Source organism: Aquarana catesbeiana, unplaced genomic scaffold (assembly GCF_042186555.1).
Source record: "Aquarana catesbeiana isolate 2022-GZ unplaced genomic scaffold, ASM4218655v1 unanchor247, whole genome shotgun sequence".
Lineage (NCBI taxonomy): Eukaryota > Metazoa > Chordata > Amphibia > Anura > Ranidae > Aquarana > Aquarana catesbeiana.
In genome coordinates this window covers 1-19,978 of record NW_027362676.1, presented here as the reverse complement: position 1 = coordinate 19,978, position 19,978 = coordinate 1, and the positions used below count along the sequence as shown (strand labels likewise).

General features: G+C 44.5%; 1 protein-coding gene across 1 annotated transcript; it reads right to left on the bottom strand.

Moving 5' to 3' along the window:
* Positions 1-1,003: 1,003 nt before the first annotated feature.
* LOC141122109 (uncharacterized) lies at positions 1,004-11,355 on the bottom strand (the record flags this gene model as incomplete). The annotated part of the gene is given in 4 exon segments (XM_073611940.1): positions 1,004-1,232; positions 4,113-4,174; positions 5,217-5,377; positions 11,272-11,355. Coding segments are annotated over 4 exon segments (507 nt in total), but the record flags the coding sequence as incomplete, so codon positions are not given.
* Between the last annotated feature and the right edge of the window lie 8,623 nt (positions 11,356-19,978).

Sequence of the window (19,978 nt, the reverse complement as noted above, 5' to 3'; positions counted from 1 at the left end):
GTGGTCAGGAGGCAGGCCGGGGTCATACATCGTGTGACAGCAGCGTGGTCAGGAGGCAGACCGGGGTCATACATACAGTAATAATAGTGGTCACTAAATATAGTTTCTCCAATACTCTTACTATATATAGTCATCCCTATTATACTTTGATTTTAGATACAACGATCTGTGTTTCTGGTGCAGCCAATAGGGCGCTTCTTGTGGATGTCTTTTTGACTCATCCAGGGGGCTCATTTGTTTGATGGGGGGCTTGTGCATTCCAGCTCCATTTTTGGGATCTTCCATTGTTCTATGTGCTTGTTCTATTGTTCATGTGTTGTATAATGTTCACAGCCATTGCTATATTGTGATACGCTATATGAAATGAACGGTTTCTTCTTATGACTACCAGTGATTGTATTTGATTCCAGAAAAAGGAAAAATCACCCAGAAAAAACTTCCCCTGAAGAAGTAATAATTCCAATGTTGAGACGTGTCCTGGAAAGCCATACGGACTGACCACAGTACACCTTTGGCAGTACCTGGGTATACTCGACAATATTGGGTTAGATTACACAATGTATTTTTGAACGGTGTATATTATCTCGATTGTATATTGTTTTTATGCACTTTATTTGCTATTAGGGTTGTATTGCCCCTTTTCTCTTCTTTATACCTATATTAATAAAAGTGTCATTACTGCCTTTTAAAGAAACTTACTCTCACCCTACTTTCTGTCCTAAAAGTCCAAGGGGGTTACAATGTATCTGCACGTCATGCACAGAAGTTTCTGAGGTTATTTTGGATGTCGGGGCCCCATACACCCCATCCCAAACATTATCTCTATGCTCACTTTACTGTACCTACCCCACACCCCATCACTCTGCTCTGCATGCGCTGCTGTGTGTTTTCTATACTTTATATGCTCCATACTGCTAATAGGGGAAAGTTACCCAAACCCCTCAGATCTCCTCCCTGTTTAATAATCCGGCACACTTTCGGTAGTACATGATAAAACAATGACTGGTGAGACAATATTTATTTAGTTTAATGTCAGTAATAACTCTCCAAATAAGACTGCTGTAAAAAGAAATATTGATGGGCTTCCTGTGTCAGGGAACCAGTGAGATGTGCGGCCCCTGGAAGGTCCAAGGTAGGTGTGAATGGGTTAATGGAGATCCTTTTCACAGGTAAGTTAATGAATGGGATGACACCGGGAAAAAGTCTCTGAGGAATTGGAGGGAGGGAGACACCTGAAAGAGAAAACGAGGTCAAAACACGTCTGATCACAATATGTCTGCAGCATCTAACCCTAAGACTACAACCTACCTAGTCATCAACAGGAGAATGATTCATTGTTAGTTTGGGGGTGCTAATATTAATACAAGGGTACATGGCACAGCCCATAAACCTAGGGTGACAATTGCTCAAATTGACAATTTCTCATGCGATTGGTTAGGGTTAGTCTATAGTAAAAGACAGATGTCTACAGGCAGGCTGTGGAAACACTGATCAGGACTTCTCTGATATTATAGGTGCAGGAGATGGAAAAAGATTTATACAAGAAAGCCAAACTTCTCACATTAAAAATGACACTCAGTCAATAATACTTCCCAACAAGAAATGTGCCCACTAACAAAATCACTCATCACTTAGCGGTTCCCATTTATTAGCTTTACATGAAGTTATGAAGACCTGTTTTTGACAACATGGGCCATAATCTATGACCCAAAAGTCACACCCCATGATCAACAAGTAAGAAAATACAGGAGATTATCTACAACCAGGAGATTGGGGGCAACGATCCATGACAAGGTGGGCAAAGAAATCAAACCAGGAGATGGCAGGAGATGGAGGATGGCAATCTACGATCAAGAGATCAGGGAGACAATCCATCGCCATGAGATGGAGGGTGACAATCTATGTCCATGTGATCCGCATACAGACCAGGTGATCAGGGACAATGATCTGTGATCAGGAGATCAGGGACAATGATCTGTGATCAGGAGATCAGGGACAATGATCTGTGATCAGGAGATCAGGGACAATGATCTGTGATCAGGTGATCAGGAGCAATGATCTGTGATCAGGAGCAATGATCTGTGACCAGGTGATCAGGGACAATGATCTGTGATCAGGAGATCAGGGACAATGATCTGTGATCAGGAGATCAGGGGCAATGATCTGTGATCAGGAGATCAGGGGCAATGATCTGTGATCAGGAGATCAGGGGCAATGATCTGTGATCAGGAGCAATGATCTGTGACCAGGTGATCAGGGACAATGATCTGTGATCAGGAGATCAGGGACAATGATCTGTGATCAGGAGATCAGGGGCAATGATCTGTGACCAGGAGATCAGGGGCAATGATCTGTGACCAGGTGATCAGGAGCAATGATCTGTGACCAGGTGATCAGGAGCAATGATCTGTGACCAGGTGATCAGGAGCAATGATCTGTGACCAGGTGATCAGGGGCAATGATCTGTGACCAGGAGATCAGGGGCAATGACCTGTGACCAGGAGATCAGGGGCAATGACCTGTGACCAGGAGATCAGGGACAAAGATCTGTGACCAGGAGATCAGGGACAAAGATCTGTGACCAGGAGATCAGGGGTAATGATCTGTGACCAGGAGATCAGGGGCAATGATCTGTGACCAGGAGATCAGGGGCAATGATCTGTGACCAGGAGATCAGGGGCAATGATCTGTGACCAGGAGATCAGGGGCAATGATCTGTGACCAGGAGATCAGGGGCAATGATCTGTGACCAGGAGATCAGGGGCAATGATCTGTGACCAGGGGCAATGAACTGTGACCAGGTGATCAGGGGCAATGATCTGTGACCAGGTGATCAGGGGCAATGATCTGTGACCAGGGGCAATGATCTGTGATCAGGAGATCAGGGGCAATGATCTGTGACCAGGTGATCAGGGGCAATGATCTGTGACCAGGTGATCAGGGGCAATGATCTGTGACCAGGTGATCAGGGGCAATGATCTGTGACCAGGTGATCAGGGGCAATGATCTGTGACCAGGTGATCAGGGGCAATGATCTGTGACCAGGTGATCAGGGGCAATGATCTGTGATCAGGTGATCAGGGGCAATGATCTGTGATCAGGTGATCAGGGGCAATGATATGTGACCAGGTGATCGGGGGCAATGATATGTGACCAGGTGATCGGGGGCAATGATCTGTGACCAGGTGATCGGGGGCAATGATCTGTGACCAGGTGATCAGGGGCAATGATCTGTGACCAGGTGATCAGGGGCAATGATCTGTGACCAGGTGATCAGGGGCAATGATCTGTGACCAGGGGCAATGATCTGTGATCAGGAGATCAGGGGCAATGATCTGTGACCAGGTGATCAGGGGCAATGATCTGTGACCAGGTGATCAGGGGCAATGATCTGTGACCAGGTGATCAGGGGCAATAATCTGTGATCAGGAGATCAGGGGCAATGATCTGTGATCAGGAGATCAGGGGCAATAATCTGTGATCAGGAGATCAGGGGCAATGATCTGTGATCAGGAGATCAGGGGCAATAATCTGTGATCAGGAGATCAGGGGCAATGATCTGTGACCAGGAGATCAGGGGCAAAGATCTGTGACCAGGAGACCAGGGGCAATGATCTGTGACCAGGAGATCAGGGGCAATGTTCTGTGATCAGGAGATCAGGGGCAATGATCTGTGACCAGGTGATCAGGGGCAATGATCTGTGACCAGGTGATCAGGGGCAATGATCTGTGACCAGGTGATCAGGGGCAATGTTCTGTGATCAGGAGATCAGGGGCAATGATCTGTGACCAGGTGATCAGGGGCAATGATCTGTGATCAGGAGATCAGGGGGGAGGGGGGAGTGTCCCTGAGTTGTAGATCTGTTACATGTGTTTGAATAAAGAGTCTGAAGTTTTTCACACTACATTGAGTTACGGCTAGTGACTGGGTGGGCTAAAAGGGTCTTGGATCATGTGGTACCGGACAGAGGAAGCATTTATGGCAGACATAGTCCTGTTGAGGACGGAGGTCCGTTATAGTGCCACATATAATAAGATGACAGAAAGAAGAGACCATGACAGACTTTACAAAATACAGACAGAATAGTTGCATAATGAGCCAACCATCTCACCTTTATGATCTCTACGTTGTGAAGATTTACTTGTCTCCCCTAACCGCAGAAGGACACGCTTCCTACAAAATAAAAATAGGAAAACCATGAGAAAACATCCTAGACAAGTGAGTCTTCCCACTAATGTGGAACAAAAGTCATGTAGGAAATATAAATAACCAGTTACAATAGAAGATATAAGCAATGTGAGTAATGTGCCATGGTGTCCTGCAGTCAGAAGGTGTGTCCAGCAGTCAGAAGGTGTGTCCAGCAGTCAGAAGGTGTGTCCAGCAGTCAGAAGGTGTGTCCTGCGGTCAAGAAGGTGTGTCCTGCGGTCAAGAAGGTGTGTCCTGCGGTCAAGAAGGTGTGTCCTGCGGTCAAGAAGGTGTGTCCCACAGACAGAAGGTGTCCCACAGACAGAAGGTGACCAGCAGTCAGAAGGTGTCCTGCAGACAAGGTGTGTCCTGCAGACAGAAGGTGTCCAGCAGTCAGAAGGTGTGTCCTGCAGTCGGAAGGTGTGTCCTGCAGTCGGAAGGTGTGTCCTGCAGTCGGAAGGTGTGTCCTGCAGTCAGAAGGTGTGTCCTGCAGACAGAAGGTGTCCTGCAGTCGGAAGGTGTGTCCTGCAGTCGGAAGGTGTGTCCTGCAGTCGGAAGGTGTGTCCTGCAGTCGGAAGGTGTGTCCTGCAGTCGGAAGGTGTCCAGCATTCAGAAGGTGTCCTACAGACAGAAGGTGTCCTGCAGACAGAAGGTGTCCTGCAGTCAGAAGGGGTGTCCTGCAGTCAGAAGGGGTGTCCTGCAGTCAGAAGGGGTGTCCTGCAGTCAGAAGGGGTGTCCTGCAGTCAGAAGGGGTGTCCTGCAGTCAGAAGGTGTCCCACAGACAGAAGGGTGTCCCGCAGGCAGAAGGGTGTCCCGCAGGCAGAAGGGTGTCCCGCAGGCAGAAGGGTATCCTGCAGGCAGAATGATTAGTGATCTGTATGCAGGTAGAAGTGGCAACAGATTAGATAACATTCTAGTATCACTAGCCAGGATATGACAGGTCCTTATCATACAGATGGTCTCCCCTGTCCATATACAAGGGGGAGGCCCATCCTCCCAGGTCATCAATGAGCCTGTAACATAAACCTACCTTTGCACCGGTGGAAGAGCCAGCACCGTACTCTCATCTGCCGGGTCAGCATGGCTTATGGTCAGGATTTCGGTCTTCATCTGAAGCTCACAGTAGTAATTCAGAACATCTGATGGTGTCACATTGAAAGACTCCACATGACACTGACTGGGTCTAAGTCCCTAGACAGAACAGGAGCACAATAAGTAGAGGTCTGGAGGTCATACTTGATATGTAAGTGGAGAAATATACGTTTCACTGCAGTGTTCCAGGATATCCCCATATGCCGATAAACCAAGCACTATGAAATCCAATTCATTCTTCATAATTCTCAGTGTACCAGAGGCCAGAAAACAAAGGTGTAGAGAGATCTGACACAACGAATGAAGGCAATAATCCCAATACAGCCACCAAATGTGGTGACATGAAAAAATAAATGTCCTGTCCACACCAACAACAATCAGCTACTAAAGGGGACATCGCTGATCTACAGAGCCTCAAATACATCCTCTCTATGTAAATCTTCTACATTCTGCTATCTGACCTATAAAGCCCCCCCATGTGCCCTCTAATTTGATCATCATCTGTACATTCTGAAACCCGCAGAACCTTCCCTTTTTCTGCTCTATAGTGTTCTCTCTCATCTCCAGAGTCTCACCTGTGTCCCTGATAATCTCCAGAGCCTCACCTGTGCCCCCCAAAAATCTCCAGAGTCTCACCTGTGTCCCCACTAATATCCAGAGTCTCACCTGTGTCCCCACTAATCTCCAGAGTCTCACCTGTGTCCCTGATAATCTCCAGAGTCTCGCCTGTGTCCTCACTAATCTCCAGAGTCTCACCTGTGTCCCTGATAATCTCCAGAGTCTCACCTGTGTCCCCGATAATCTCCAGAGTCTCACCTGTGTCCCCACTAATCTCCAGAGTCTCACCTGTGTCCCCACTAATATCCAGAGTCTCACCTGTGTCCCCACTAATCTCCAGAGTCTCACCTGTGTCCCTGATAATCTCCAGAGTCTCGCCTGTGTCCTCACTAATCTCCAGAGTCTCACCTGTGTCCCTGATAATCTCCAGAGTCTCACCTGTGTCCCCGATAATCTCCAGAGTCTCACCTGTGTCCCCACTAATCTCCAGAGTCTCACCTGTGTCCCTGATAATCTCCAGAGTCTCGCCTGTGTCCTCACTAATCTCCAGAGTCTCACCTGTGTCCCTGATAATCTCCAGAGTCTCACCTGTGTCCCCGATAATCTCCAGAGTCTCACCTGTGTCCCCACTAATCTCCAGAGTCTCACCTGTGTCCCCACTAATCTCCAGAGTCTCACCTGTGTCCCCACTAATCTCCAGAGTCTCACCTGTGTCCCCACTAATCTCCAGAGTCTCACCTGTGTCCCCACTAATCTCCAGAGTCTCACCTGTGTCCCCACTAATCTCCAGAGTCTCACCTGTGTCCCCTCTAATCTCCAGAGTCTCGCCTGTGTCCCTGATAATCTCCAGAGTCTCGCCTGTGTCCCTGATAATCTCCAGAGTCTCGCCTGTGTCCTCACTAATCTCCAGAGTCTCACATGTGTCCCTGATAATCTCCAGAGTCTCACCTGTGTCCCCACTAATCTCCAGAGTCTCACCTGTGTCCCCCCTAATCTCCAGAGTCTCGCCTGTGTCCCCACTAATCTCCAGAGTCTCACCTGTGTCCCCACTAATCTCCAGAGTCTCACCTGTGTCCCCACTAATCTCCAGAGTCTCACCTGTGTCCCCACTAATCTCCAGAGTCTCACCTGTGTCCCCACTAATCTCCAGAGTCTCACCTGTGTCCCCACTAATCTCCAGAGTCTCACCTGTGTCCCCACTAATCTCCAGAGTCTCACCTGTGTCCCCACTAATCTCCAGAGTCTCGCCTGTGTCCCCACTAATCTCCAGAGTCTCACCTGTGTCCCTGATAATCTCCAGAGTCTCACCTGTGTCCTCACTAATCTCCAGAGTCTCACCTGTGTCCCTGATAATCTCCAGAGCCTCACCTGTGTCCCCACTAATCTCCAGAGCCTCACCTGTGCCCCCACTAATCTCCAGAGTCTCACCTGTGTCCCCACTAATCTCCAGAGTCTCGCCTGTGTCCCCACTAATCTCCACAGTCTCGCCTGTGCCCCCACTAATCTCCAGAGTCTCGCCTGTGCCCCCACTAATCTCCAGAGTCTCACCTGTGTCCCCACTAATATCCAGAGTCTCACCTGTGTCCCCACTAATCTCCAGAGTCTCACCTGTGTCCCTGATAATCTCCAGAGTCTCGCCTGTGTCCTCACTAATCTCCAGAGTCTCACCTGTGTCCCTGATAATCTCCAGAGTCTCACCTGTGTCCCCGATAATCTCCAGAGTCTCACCTGTGTCCCCACTAATCTCCAGAGTCTCACCTGTGTCCCTGATAATCTCCAGAGTCTCGCCTGTGTCCTCACTAATCTCCAGAGTCTCACCTGTGTCCCTGATAATCTCCAGAGTCTCACCTGTGTCCCCGATAATCTCCAGAGTCTCACCTGTGTCCCCACTAATCTCCAGAGTCTCACCTGTGTCCCCACTAATCTCCAGAGTCTCACCTGTGTCCCCACTAATCTCCAGAGTCTCACCTGTGTCCCCACTAATCTCCAGAGTCTCACCTGTGTCCCCACTAATCTCCAGAGTCTCACCTGTGTCCCTGATAATCTCCAGAGCCTCACCTGTGTCCCTGATAATCTCCAGAGTCTCACCTGTGTCCCCACTAATCTCCAGAGTCTCACCTGTGTCCCCACTAATCTCCAGAGTCTCACCTGTGTCCCCTCTAATCTCCAGAGTCTCGCCTGTGTCCCTGATAATCTCCAGAGTCTCGCCTGTGTCCTCACTAATCTCCAGAGTCTCACCTGTGTCCCTGATAATCTCCAGAGTCTCACCTGTGTCCCCGATAATCTCCAGAGTCTCACCTGTGTCCCCACTAATCTCCAGAGTCTCACCTGTGTCCCCACTAATCTCCAGAGTCTCACCTGTGTCCCCACTAATCTCCAGAGTCTCACCTGTGTCCCCACTAATCTCCAGAGTCTCACCTGTGTCCCCACTAATCTCCAGAGTCTCACCTGTGTCCCCACTAATCTCCAGAGTCTCACCTGTGTCCCCACTAATCTCCAGAGTCTCACCTGTGTCCCCTCTAATCTCCAGAGTCTCGCCTGTGTCCCTGATAATCTCCAGAGTCTCGCCTGTGTCCCTGATAATCTCCAGAGTCTCGCCTGTGTCCTCACTAATCTCCAGAGTCTCACATGTGTCCCTGATAATCTCCAGAGTCTCACCTGTGTCCCCACTAATCTCCAGAGCCTCACCTGTGTCCCCACTAATCTCCAGAGCCTCACCTGTGTCCCCACTAATCTCCAGAGTCTCACCTGTGTCCCCACTAATCTCCAGAGTCTCACCTGTGTCCCCACTAATCTCCAGAGTCTCACCTGTGTCCCCACTAATCTCCAGAGTCTCGCCTGTGTCCTCACTAATCTCCAGAGTCTCACCTGTGTCCCCACTAATCTCCAGAGTCTCACCTGTGTCCCTGATAATCTCCAGAGTCTCACCTGTGTCCTCACTAATCTCCAGAGTCTCACCTGTGTCCCCACTAATCTCCAGAGTCTCGCCTGTGTCCCCACTAATCTCCAGAGTCTCACCTGTGTCCCCACTAATCTCCAGAGTCTCACCTGTGTCCCCACTAATCTCCAGAGTCTCACCTGTGTCCCCACTAATCTCCAGAGTCTCACCTGTGTCCCCACTAATCTCCAGAGTCTCACCTGTGTCCCCACTAATCTCCAGAGTCTCACCTGTGTCCCCACTAATCTCCAGAGTCTCACCTGTGTCCCCACTAATCTCCAGAGTCTCGCCTGTGTCCCCACTAATCTCCAGAGTCTCACCTGTGTCCCTGATAATCTCCAGAGTCTCACCTGTGTCCTCACTAATCTCCAGAGTCTCACCTGTGTCCCTGATAATCTCCAGAGCCTCACCTGTGTCCCCACTAATCTCCAGAGCCTCACCTGTGCCCCCACTAATCTCCAGAGTCTCACCTGTGTCCCCACTAATCTCCAGAGTCTCGCCTGTGTCCCCACTAATCTCCACAGTCTCGCCTGTGCCCCCACTAATCTCCAGAGTCTCGCCTGTGCCCCCACTAATCTCCAGAGTCTCGCCTGTGCCCCCACTAATCTCCAGAGTCTCACCTATGTCCCCACTAATCTCCAGAGTCTCACCTGTTTCCCCGATAATCTCAAGAGTTTCACCTGTGTCCCCATTATTTTCCAGAGTCTCACCTGTGTCCCGATAATCTTCAGAGTCTCACCTGTGTCCCCACTAATCTCCAGAGTCTCACCTGTGTCCCCACTAATCTCCAGAGCCTCACCTGTGTCCCCACTAATCTCCAGAGTCTCACCTGTGTCCCCATTAATCTCCAGAGTCTCACCTGTGTCCCCATTAATCTCCAGAGTCTCACCTGTGTCCCCGATAATCTCCAGAGTCTCACCTGTGTCCCCGATAATCTCCAGAGTCTCACCTGTGCCCCCGATAATCTCCAGAGTCTCACCTGTGTTCTCTCCAATCTTCAGAGCCTCACCCATGTTCACATTCAGAGTTTTACCTATTTTCCCTCTACTCTGCAAAGCCTCTTCTGTATCCATCCACTCTCCTGTGTGTTCTCTCAATTGTAGAGCATCTCCAGTGTCCTCTTTACTCTGTAGATGTTCTTCTGTATAACCTGTAAAAGCTCTTGTGTGTCCTCTCAAATCTGAAGAAACATTTCTGTATCTTCTCTAGTCTATAGAAGCTCTCTTGTGTCCTACCTAATATATAGAGGCTCTCTGCTGTCCCATCTAATCTTCAGAAGCATTCTTGTTTCTTCTCTAATCTGTAGCGGTCTAACTATATCCTCCCTAAAGCTGGCCAAACACTGAATTAATTTGCTCAATGGGTGGCACTGCCTGCCGTCTGACATCCATACACACATTTATAGATCTATGGCCAGCTTAATCTGTAGAAGCTTCATCTCCTCTCCAATCTGTAGAAGCTTCATCTCCTCTCCAAACTGTAGAAGCTCCATCTCTTCTCCAAACTGTAGAAGCTCCATCTCCTCTCCAAACTGTAGAAGCTCAGTTTACTCTTCAATCTATAGAAGCTCAATCTCCTCTCCAATCTATAGAATCTCCATCTCCTCTTCAATCTGTAGAAGCTTTATCTCCTCTCCAATCTATAGAGGTGCCATCTCCTCTTCAATCTGTAGAAGCTTTATCTCCTCTCCATTCTGTAGAAGCTCCACCTTCTCTACAATCTGTAGATGCTCCATCAACTCTCCAATCTATAGAAGTGCCAACTCCTCTCCAATCTATAGAAGTGCCATCTCCTCACCAATCTATAGAAGCTGTATCTCCTCTCCATTCTGTAGAAGCTTCATCTCCTCTCCAATCTGTAGAAGCTCCATCTCCTCTCCAATCTGTAGAAGCTCCATCTCTTCTCCAAACTGTAGAAGCTCAATTTACTCTTCAATCTATAGAAGCTCAATCTCCTCTCCAATCTATAGAAGCTCCATCTCCTCTTCAATCTGTAGAAGCTTTATCTCCTCTCCATTCTGTAGAAGCTCCACCTTCTCTACAAACTGTAGATGCTCCATCAACTCTCCAATCTATAGAAGTGCCAACTCCTCTCCAATCTATAGAAGTGACATCTCCTCTACAATCTATAGAAGTGCCATCTCCTCACCAATCTATAGAAGATTTATCTCCTCTCCATTCTGTAGAAGCTCCATCTCCTCTACAATCTGTAGGTGCTCCATCTCCAATCCAATCTATAGAAGCTCCATGTCCTCTCCAATCTATAGAAACTCCATCTCCTCTCCAATCTATAGAATCTCCATCTCCTCTCCAATCTATAGAAAATTTATCTCCTCTCTAATCTGTAGAAACTCTCAGACATGAGACAGTTTTTCTTGTGCTTGGTTGCGCCATGTCCAGAGACACACATTCTTCACCCAATACTGTAGTATAGGAATGACATCATCCATGAAAAGATTTGACAGAATGATTGCAATGCCTCTGTGATTGTGTCTCACCTGCAATGCACGAGGAGCCTTCCCACCATCCCTGTGTGATTTCTGTTGGTTCATGCTCTGGGTCATTGCTGCATGCAGATAATCCTGAGGGGAAGAGAGAAGAGATGACAATAAGAAACCCAGGACTTCTACATGACAGGGTTAGGGTTAGACCAGAGGTGTCTCTAGCATTTGTCTCCTGAAACTGGAACATCCAGTAGGTATTATCCCATGCAGAACTGTTTTTCACCACACTAGGAAGAGATTTACTAAAGACTTCCATCCCTTAAAGAGTAACTCCACTTTTGTTGAGAAATGTACATTTCCCTCATTTTGTTGCAGATTCCTAACTTTTGTTATTCTGAAGAAATGGCTGTTTGTTTCGTTGTGTCCATGAGTGAATGGGAGTGACTTCATCATTTTAAATCAGCTGCTGCACTTGCAGGTCTCTAATGAGGAAATGGAAGGGTCTGCATCCCCGCGGATGTGATTTCCATTTGGGAGTATCAAACCAAAAACAAAATTTTTGTTGCAGGAGATGCCCAAAATATGACTTGTATCTTAGTGCAGAATTCAGGGAAAATCATTGAGCCAATCAAACAAGCAGGAAATTCTGGGGGGTGCTTTCTATACCATCTGTGTACAGAACACCTGCTGGCAGCCATATTGCATTTTACAGAGAATTACAGCAGCTGCAGATTGAAAAGGAAAGTGAATTTTTAATAACATTCAATTACAACATAACTTGTGTAGCAATTGTACATGCTACACATTATTATTTTTTATTTGCTATTTTTTTTCCCATGGAAGGGGATTTACCATTTAATTTTGTTAACAGAGGGATGTATGTTGTCTACCGGGCGCTCGGGTTCGGCACATCACGGATCTTGTGGACAGATTACTGGGAGGGGCTGGGGAAGACCCGGCTGTCATGGTACACGTTGGCACCAATGACAAAGTCAGAGGCAGATGGAGTGTCCTAAAGAACGATTTTGGGGACTTAGGAGCTAAATTGAGGAAGAGGACCTCCAAGGTAGTATTCTCAGGAATACTACCGGTACATCGAGCCACACCAGAGAGGCAGAGGGAGATTAGGGAAGTAAACTAGTGGCTGAAGAGCTGGTGTAGTAAGGAGGGGTTTGGGTTCCTAGACCATAGGGAGAGTACATGGATTGAAAACTGGCTACAAGGGTGAGTTCAGAGGGTGGTGATAAATGGGGAGTACTCAGAATGGTCAGGGGTGGGTAGTGGGGTCCCCCAGGGTTCTGTGCTGGGACCAATCCTATTTAATTTGTTTATAGACGACCTGGAGGATGGGATAAACAGTTCAATCTCTGTATTTGTGGACAATACTAAGCTAAGCAGGGCAATAACTTCTCCGCAGGATGTGGAAACCTTGCAAGAAGATCTGAACAAATTAATGGGGTGGGCAACTACATGGCAAATGAGGTTCAATGTAGAAAAATGTAAAATGATGTATTTGGGTGGCAAAAATCTGAATGCAATCTATAGACTGGGGGGAGAACCTCTGGGGGGATCTAGGATGGAAAAGGACCTGGGGGTCCTAGTAGATGATAGGCTCAGCAATGGCATGCAATGCCAAGCTGCTGCTAACAAAGCAAACAGAATATTGGCATTAAAAAGGGATCAACTCCAGAGATAAAACGATAATTCTCCCGCTCTACAAGACTCTGGTCCGGCCGCACCTGGAGTATGCTGTCCAGTTCTGGGCACCAGTCCTCAGGAAGGATGTACTGGAAATGGAGCGAGTACAAAGAAGGGCAACACAACTAATAAAGGGTCTGGAGGATCTTAGTTATGAGGAAAGGTTGTGAGCTCTGAACTTATTCTCTCTGGAGAAGAGACGCTTGAGAGTGGATATGATTTCAAAGTTCAAACACCGGACTGGTGACCCCACAATAGGAATAAAACTTTTTCGTGGAAGGAGGTTTAACAAAGCTTGTGGCCACTCATTAAAATTAGAAGAAAAGAGGTTTAACCTTAAACTACATAGAGGGTTCTTTACTGTAAGAGCGGCAAGGATGTGGAATTCCCTTCCACAGGCGGTGGTCTCAGCGGGGAGCATTGATAGCTTCAAGAAACTATTAGATAATCACCTGAATGACTGCAACATACAGGGATATATAATGTAGTACTGACACATAATCACACACATAGGTTGGACTTGAAGGACTTGTGTCTCTTTTCAACCTCACCTACTATGTAATACTATGTAATCGTAATCTGCCCCAACAGTGGCTTCATGTACACGGAATTGTTATCTGCGCTGTACAGTGGAAGCAGCCAGGAGTTGCCAGTGCTGACTAAGAGAAGCATGTGGCAGGCTCATGTCCAATGGCTGGTAACTGGGCCGTACCACCAGAAGTGACATACTTCAAATTAAAGGATAAAATGGTGGATCCCATCCATAGCTGCAATATACTATAGTCCAGGGCATCATTTTACCAGCACACCGTGTTTAGATAATAAGACAGGACACTAAGAGAAAGCAGTAACCCTTTGAGGCCAACAAGAGCCTCTTCCTCAGTCACTGCAGCCTAAGGAGGAGGCCCTCGGTGGCCTTGAAACATTGCTACTTTCTGTTGGTGACATTAAAGCTTCCTGTCTGGTTATTTGAACATGTTGTGTCGGTGATATCTTAGACTGGACTCATGCTTTGGCAGCGCCATCCGCCATTTTTACCACAGCATCTTCCTGGGTCATACCGCTGTATGGAGTGCGCCGGACACTTTGGATTTATATCATTTAAAGTGTTGCAGACCGCAAAACTTGGTGGCCAAGACAAAGGAGCGCAAGCACCCTGGGCCAGAAATAAAGGTCACATGCCCTGTATGTACCATAGCAGAGGAGAGAAGGGAATGCAAAGAAGAATATAGATAGTAGAGAAAATGAGGAGAGGAGGGAAGAGGACAGCAGAGGAGAGCAAAGAAGAGGAGAGGGGAGCAGAGAAGACAAAAGGAGAGAAGGGCAACAAAGAGGAGAACAAAGAGGAAAGAAGAGAGAAGTGCAGGAAAGAGGGAATAAAAGGGAAGCGATGAGAGAGGAGATAAGAAATGAGGTGTAGTAAAATGGGCTACAATTGTAAAGCACCGTATCCTGGGTCTTTCAAAGCCTCACCTGTCCCTCTAGTGCGGAGTGTATCAGGCATGTATGTATGTATCATATCTGTGTGATGAGTAGTTCTCCCGCCAGATAATTGCTATACCTGATTATGTGTCTGGACTACATATCCCAGGGATCTTAGCTGCTGTTATGAAGATTGCTGGGAGTAGCTATAAAAGAAGCGTAAAGTACGCACGGCGCTCTCTTCCTTCCGGGCCTAACCCAAGACGGACCTCTCTGTGAAACACAGGAAGGGAGGTCGCGGCCTACCACGTGGAGTTCCACCCTCCAGCCTGTAACCTGAGGAGCCTAGCTCTGCCGTTTGCTGTCGGACATCCTTCCAGCACCACTCTCCTGCCTTTCGGTGTGTGTCAAGCTTCATGTCGGGAGATCGAGACAGCGGATCCGATGCACGAGTGTCGCTACATGAGTTCCTGTCCGAAAGACATCAGAACGGTCTGGACGTTGGGGAGAGGGCAAATTGCCCAACCATTATCCATCCATATTTAAATATTGTGCTAAGACAACTCTAGCCTTCCACACTACAAGAAATCCACAGTTTCCCACTACACCTAATCGGATTACAGAGCTCCAACGTACCGGTGAAGAACATCAGATCTGCAACGTGGACTTTATTGGCATTACTGATAAAAAGGGCCCCTCCTTATATTATCATTCTGCCTCCTTATGATAGCAGTGTAGGCCTGATTCCATCTCTTTCAGAGTGTCAGTACAGTCAGTCACCTGTAACATCCTTTTGGCAGGTAACCCGATTTCTCAAGGAAGTGTTTATACAATATTGTCTTCTTTAATATTGTCTTGTGCCCTTTTTGGAGGAATTCTTTTGCTGAGTTGGCGCTGTTGCCCCTCTCTTTTGTAACAACCTTCTTTTTTGGTTCTAGTAAAATATTCTTAGAACATAAATACACAAAGTGTCTGATTTATTACTCCACAGCATACAAGGATGTCTGAACCCAGAGTGTCAGGTGGGTTGGATTGTTCACTAGGTCACAGCCATGCAGATGAACAGGTAATGTTAAGCAGTACTCTAGGAGGCCGTGCTACAGAGGAAAGAAGAGAGGAGAGCATGGAAGAGGAGAGGAGAGAAGGAGAGTACAGAAATGAGACAAGGAGAGGACAGAAGTGCAAAGAAGAGGAAATAAAGAGCAGGGAAGAGATGAGAGAGGAGATGAGAGATGAGGAAAGAAGAGCTGAGAGCAAGGAAGAGGAGAGAAGAGAAGGAGAAGAGTACAGAAATGAGAAGAGGAGAGAACAGAAGTGCAGAGAAGAGGAAATAAAGAGCAGGGAAGAGATGAGAGAGGAGATGAGAGATGAGGAAAGAAGAGCTGAGAGCAAGGAAGAGGAGAGGAGACAAGGAGAGTACAGAAATGAGAAGAGGAGAGAACAGAAGTGCAGAGAAGAGGAAATAAAGAGCAGGGAAGAGATGAGAGAGTAGATGAGAGATGAGGAAAGAAGAGCGGAGAGCACGGAAGAGGAGAGGAGAGAAGGAGAGTACAGAATTAAGAGGAGAGAACAGAAGTGCAGAGAAGAGGAAATAAAGAGCAGGGAAGAGATGAGAGAGGAGATGAGAGATGAGGAAAGAAGAGCTGAGAGCAAGGAAGAGGAGAGGAGACAAGGAGAGTACAGAAATGAGAAGAGGAGAGAACAGAAGTGCAGAGAAGAGGAAATAAAGAGCAGGGAAGAGATGAGAGAGGAGATGAGAGATGAGGAAAGAAGAGCGGGGAGCACGGAAGAGGAGAGAAGAGAAGGAGAGTACAGAATTAAGAGGAGAGAACAGAAGTGCAGAGAAGAGGAAATAAAGAGCAGGGAAGAGATGAGAGAGGAGATGAGAGATGAGGAAAGAAGAGCTGAGAGCAAGGAAGAGGAGAGGAGACAAGGAGAGTACAGAAATGAGAAGAGGAGAGAACAGAAGTGCAGAGAAGAGGAAATAAAGAGCAGGGAAGAGATGAGAGAGGAGATGAGGAAAGAAGAGCGGGGAGCATGGAAGAGGAGAGGAGAGAAGGAGAGTACAGAATTAAGAGGAGAGAACAGAAGTGCAGAGAAGAGATGAGAGAGGAGATGAGAGATGAGGAAAGAAGAGCGGGGAGCACGGAAGAGGAGAGAAGAGAAGGAGAGTACAGAATTAAGAGGAGAGAACAGAAGTGCAGAGAAGAGGAAATAAAGAGCAGGGAAGAGATGAGAGAGGAGATGAGAGATGAGGAAAGAAGAGCTGAGAGCAAGGAAGAGGAGAGGAGACAAGGAGAGTACAGAAATGAGAAGAGGAGAGAACAGAAGTGCAGAGAAGTGGAAATAAAGAGCAGGGAAGAGATGAGAGAGGAGATGAGGAAAGAAGAGCGGGGAGCATGGAAGAGGAGAGGAGAGAAGGAGAGTACAGAATTAAGAGGAGAGAACAGAAGTGCAGAGAAGAGATGAGAGAGGAGATGAGAGATGAGGAAAGAAGAGCGGGGAGCATGGAAGAGGAGAGGAGAGAAGGAGAGTACAGAATTAAGAGGAGAGAACAGAAGTGCAGAGAAGAGATGAGAGAGGAGATGAGAGATGAGGAAAGAAGAGCGGGGAGCACGGAAGAGGAGAGAAGAGAAGGAGAAGAGTACAGAAATGAGAAGAGGAGAGAACAGAAGTGCAGAGAAGAGGGAATAAAGATCAGGGAAGAGATGAGAGAAAAGGAAAGAGAGGAGATGAATGTAATTATGAGGACTTCAATGCCATTTTCACAGCCTGTGATATGAGGAATCCTCTAAGGCCTGGTTCACACCGACGCATTTTTGGTGCAGTTTCAGTTTTGCAGAAACACACTACAGTCCATTTAACATGGTTTCCTATGGATGTAGTTCACATTTGTGCATTTTATGGAACGGGCCAGGGTTATTTTTCTGGTTTTTAGTTCCATAGACTTCAATGGTTCAAAGATGTGTATTGAAAAACGTAAAATGCACGTGCAATATGCAAACTGCAACCTGCACAAGTGTGAATGGAGCCTAATAGGTGGAAGCTGTGGTCAGCGATGTAAGCTGGAATGCTGAAGATAGTCAACCCCTGACACCTCACATAATGTAATGTTCTCCGACTCTTATCATTACTCTGTCCCACAACCCAAACCTAGATCAGTGATAGGACACATCATAGTTACATAGAAGGTGAGGTTGAAAAAAGACACAAGTCCATCAAGTCCAACCTATGTGTGTGATTATATGTCAGTATTACATTATATATCCCTGTATGTTGTGTGATTATATGTCATATTACATTATATATCTCTGTATGTTGTGTGATTATATGTCATATTACATTATATATCCTGTATGTTGTGTGATTATATGTCATATTACATTATATATCTCTGTATGTTGTGTGATTATATGTCATATTACATTATATATCTCTGTATGTTGTGTGATTATATGTCATATTACATTATATATCTCTGTATGTTGTGTGATTATATGTCATATTACATTATATATCTCTGTATGTTGTGTGATTATATGTCATATTACATTATATATCTCTGTATGTTGTGTGATTATATGTCATATTACATTATATATCTCTGTATGTTGTGTGATTATATGTCATATTACATTATATATCTCTGTATGTTGTGTGATTATATGTCATATTACATTATATATCTCTGTATGTTGTGTGATTATATGTCATATTACATTATATATCCTGTATGTTGTGTGATTATATGTCATATTACATTATATATCCTGTATGTTGTGTGATTATATGTCATATTACATTATATATCTCTGTATGTTGTGTGATTATATGTCATATTACATTATATATCTCTGTATGTTGTGTGATTATATGTCATATTACATTATATATCTCTGTATGTTGTGTGATTATATGTCATATTACATTATATATCCTGTATGTTGTGTGATTATATGTCATATTACATTATATATCTCTGTATGTTGTGTGATTATATGTCATATTACATTATATATCTCTGTATGTTGTGTGATTATATGTCATATTACATTATATATCTCTGTATGTTGTGTGATTATATGCCATATTACATTATATATCTCTGTATGTTGTGTGATTATATGTCATATTACATTATATATCTCTGTATGTTGTGTGATTATATGTCATATTACATTATATATCTCTGTATGTTGTGTGATTATATGTCATATTACATTATATATCTCTGTATGTTGTGTGATTATATGTCATATTACATTATATATCTCTGTATGTTGTGTGATTATATGTCATATTACATTATATATCTCTGTATGTTGTGTGATTATATGTCATATTACATTATATATCTCTGTATGTTGTGTGATTATATGTCATATTACATTATATATCTCTGTATGTTGTGTGATTATATGTCATATTACATTATATATCCCTGTATATTGTGTGATTATATGTCATATTACATTATATATCTCTGTATGTTGTGTGATTATATGTCATATTACATTATATATCCTGTATGTTGTGTGATTATATGTCATATTACATTATATATCTCTGTATGTTGTGTGATTATATGTCATATTACATTATATATCTCTGTATGTTGTGTGATTATATGTCATATTACATTATATATCTCTGTATGTTGTGTGATTATATGTCATATTACATTATATATCTCTGTATGTTGTGTGATTATATGTCATATTACATTATATATCTCTGTATGTTGTGTGATTATATGTCATATTACATTATATATCCTGTATGTTGTGTGATTATATGTCATATTACATTATATATCTCTGTATGTTGTGTGATTATATGTCATATTACATTATATATCTCTGTATGTTGTGTGATTATATGTCATATTACATTATATATCTCTGTATGTTGTGTGATTATATGTCATATTACATTATATATCTCTGTATGTTGTGTGATTATATGTCATATTACATTATATATCTCTGTATGTTGTGTGATTATATGTCATATTACATTATATATCTCTGTATGTTGTGTGATTATATGTCATATTACATTATATATCCTGTATGTTGTGTGATTATATGTCATATTACATTATATATCTCTGTATGTTGTGTGATTATATGTCATATTACATTATATATCTCTGTATGTTGTGTGATTATATGTCATATTACATTATATATCTCTGTATGTTGTGTGATTATATGTCATATTACATTATATATCTCTGTATGTTGTGTGATTATATGTCATATTACATTATATATCTCTGTATGTTGTGTGATTATATGTCATATTACATTATATATCTCTGTATGTTGTGTGATTATATGTCATATTACATTATATATCTCTGTATGTTGTGTGATTATATGTCATATTACATTATATATCTCTGTATGTTGTGTGATTATATGTCATATTACATTATATATCTCTGTATGTTGTGTGATTATATGTCATATTACATTATATATCTCTGTATGTTGTGTGATTATATGTCATATTACATTATATATCTCTGTATGTTGTGTGATTATATGTCATATTACATTATATATCTCTGTATGTTGTGTGATTATATGTCATATTACATTATATATCTCTGTATGTTGTGTGATTATATGTCATT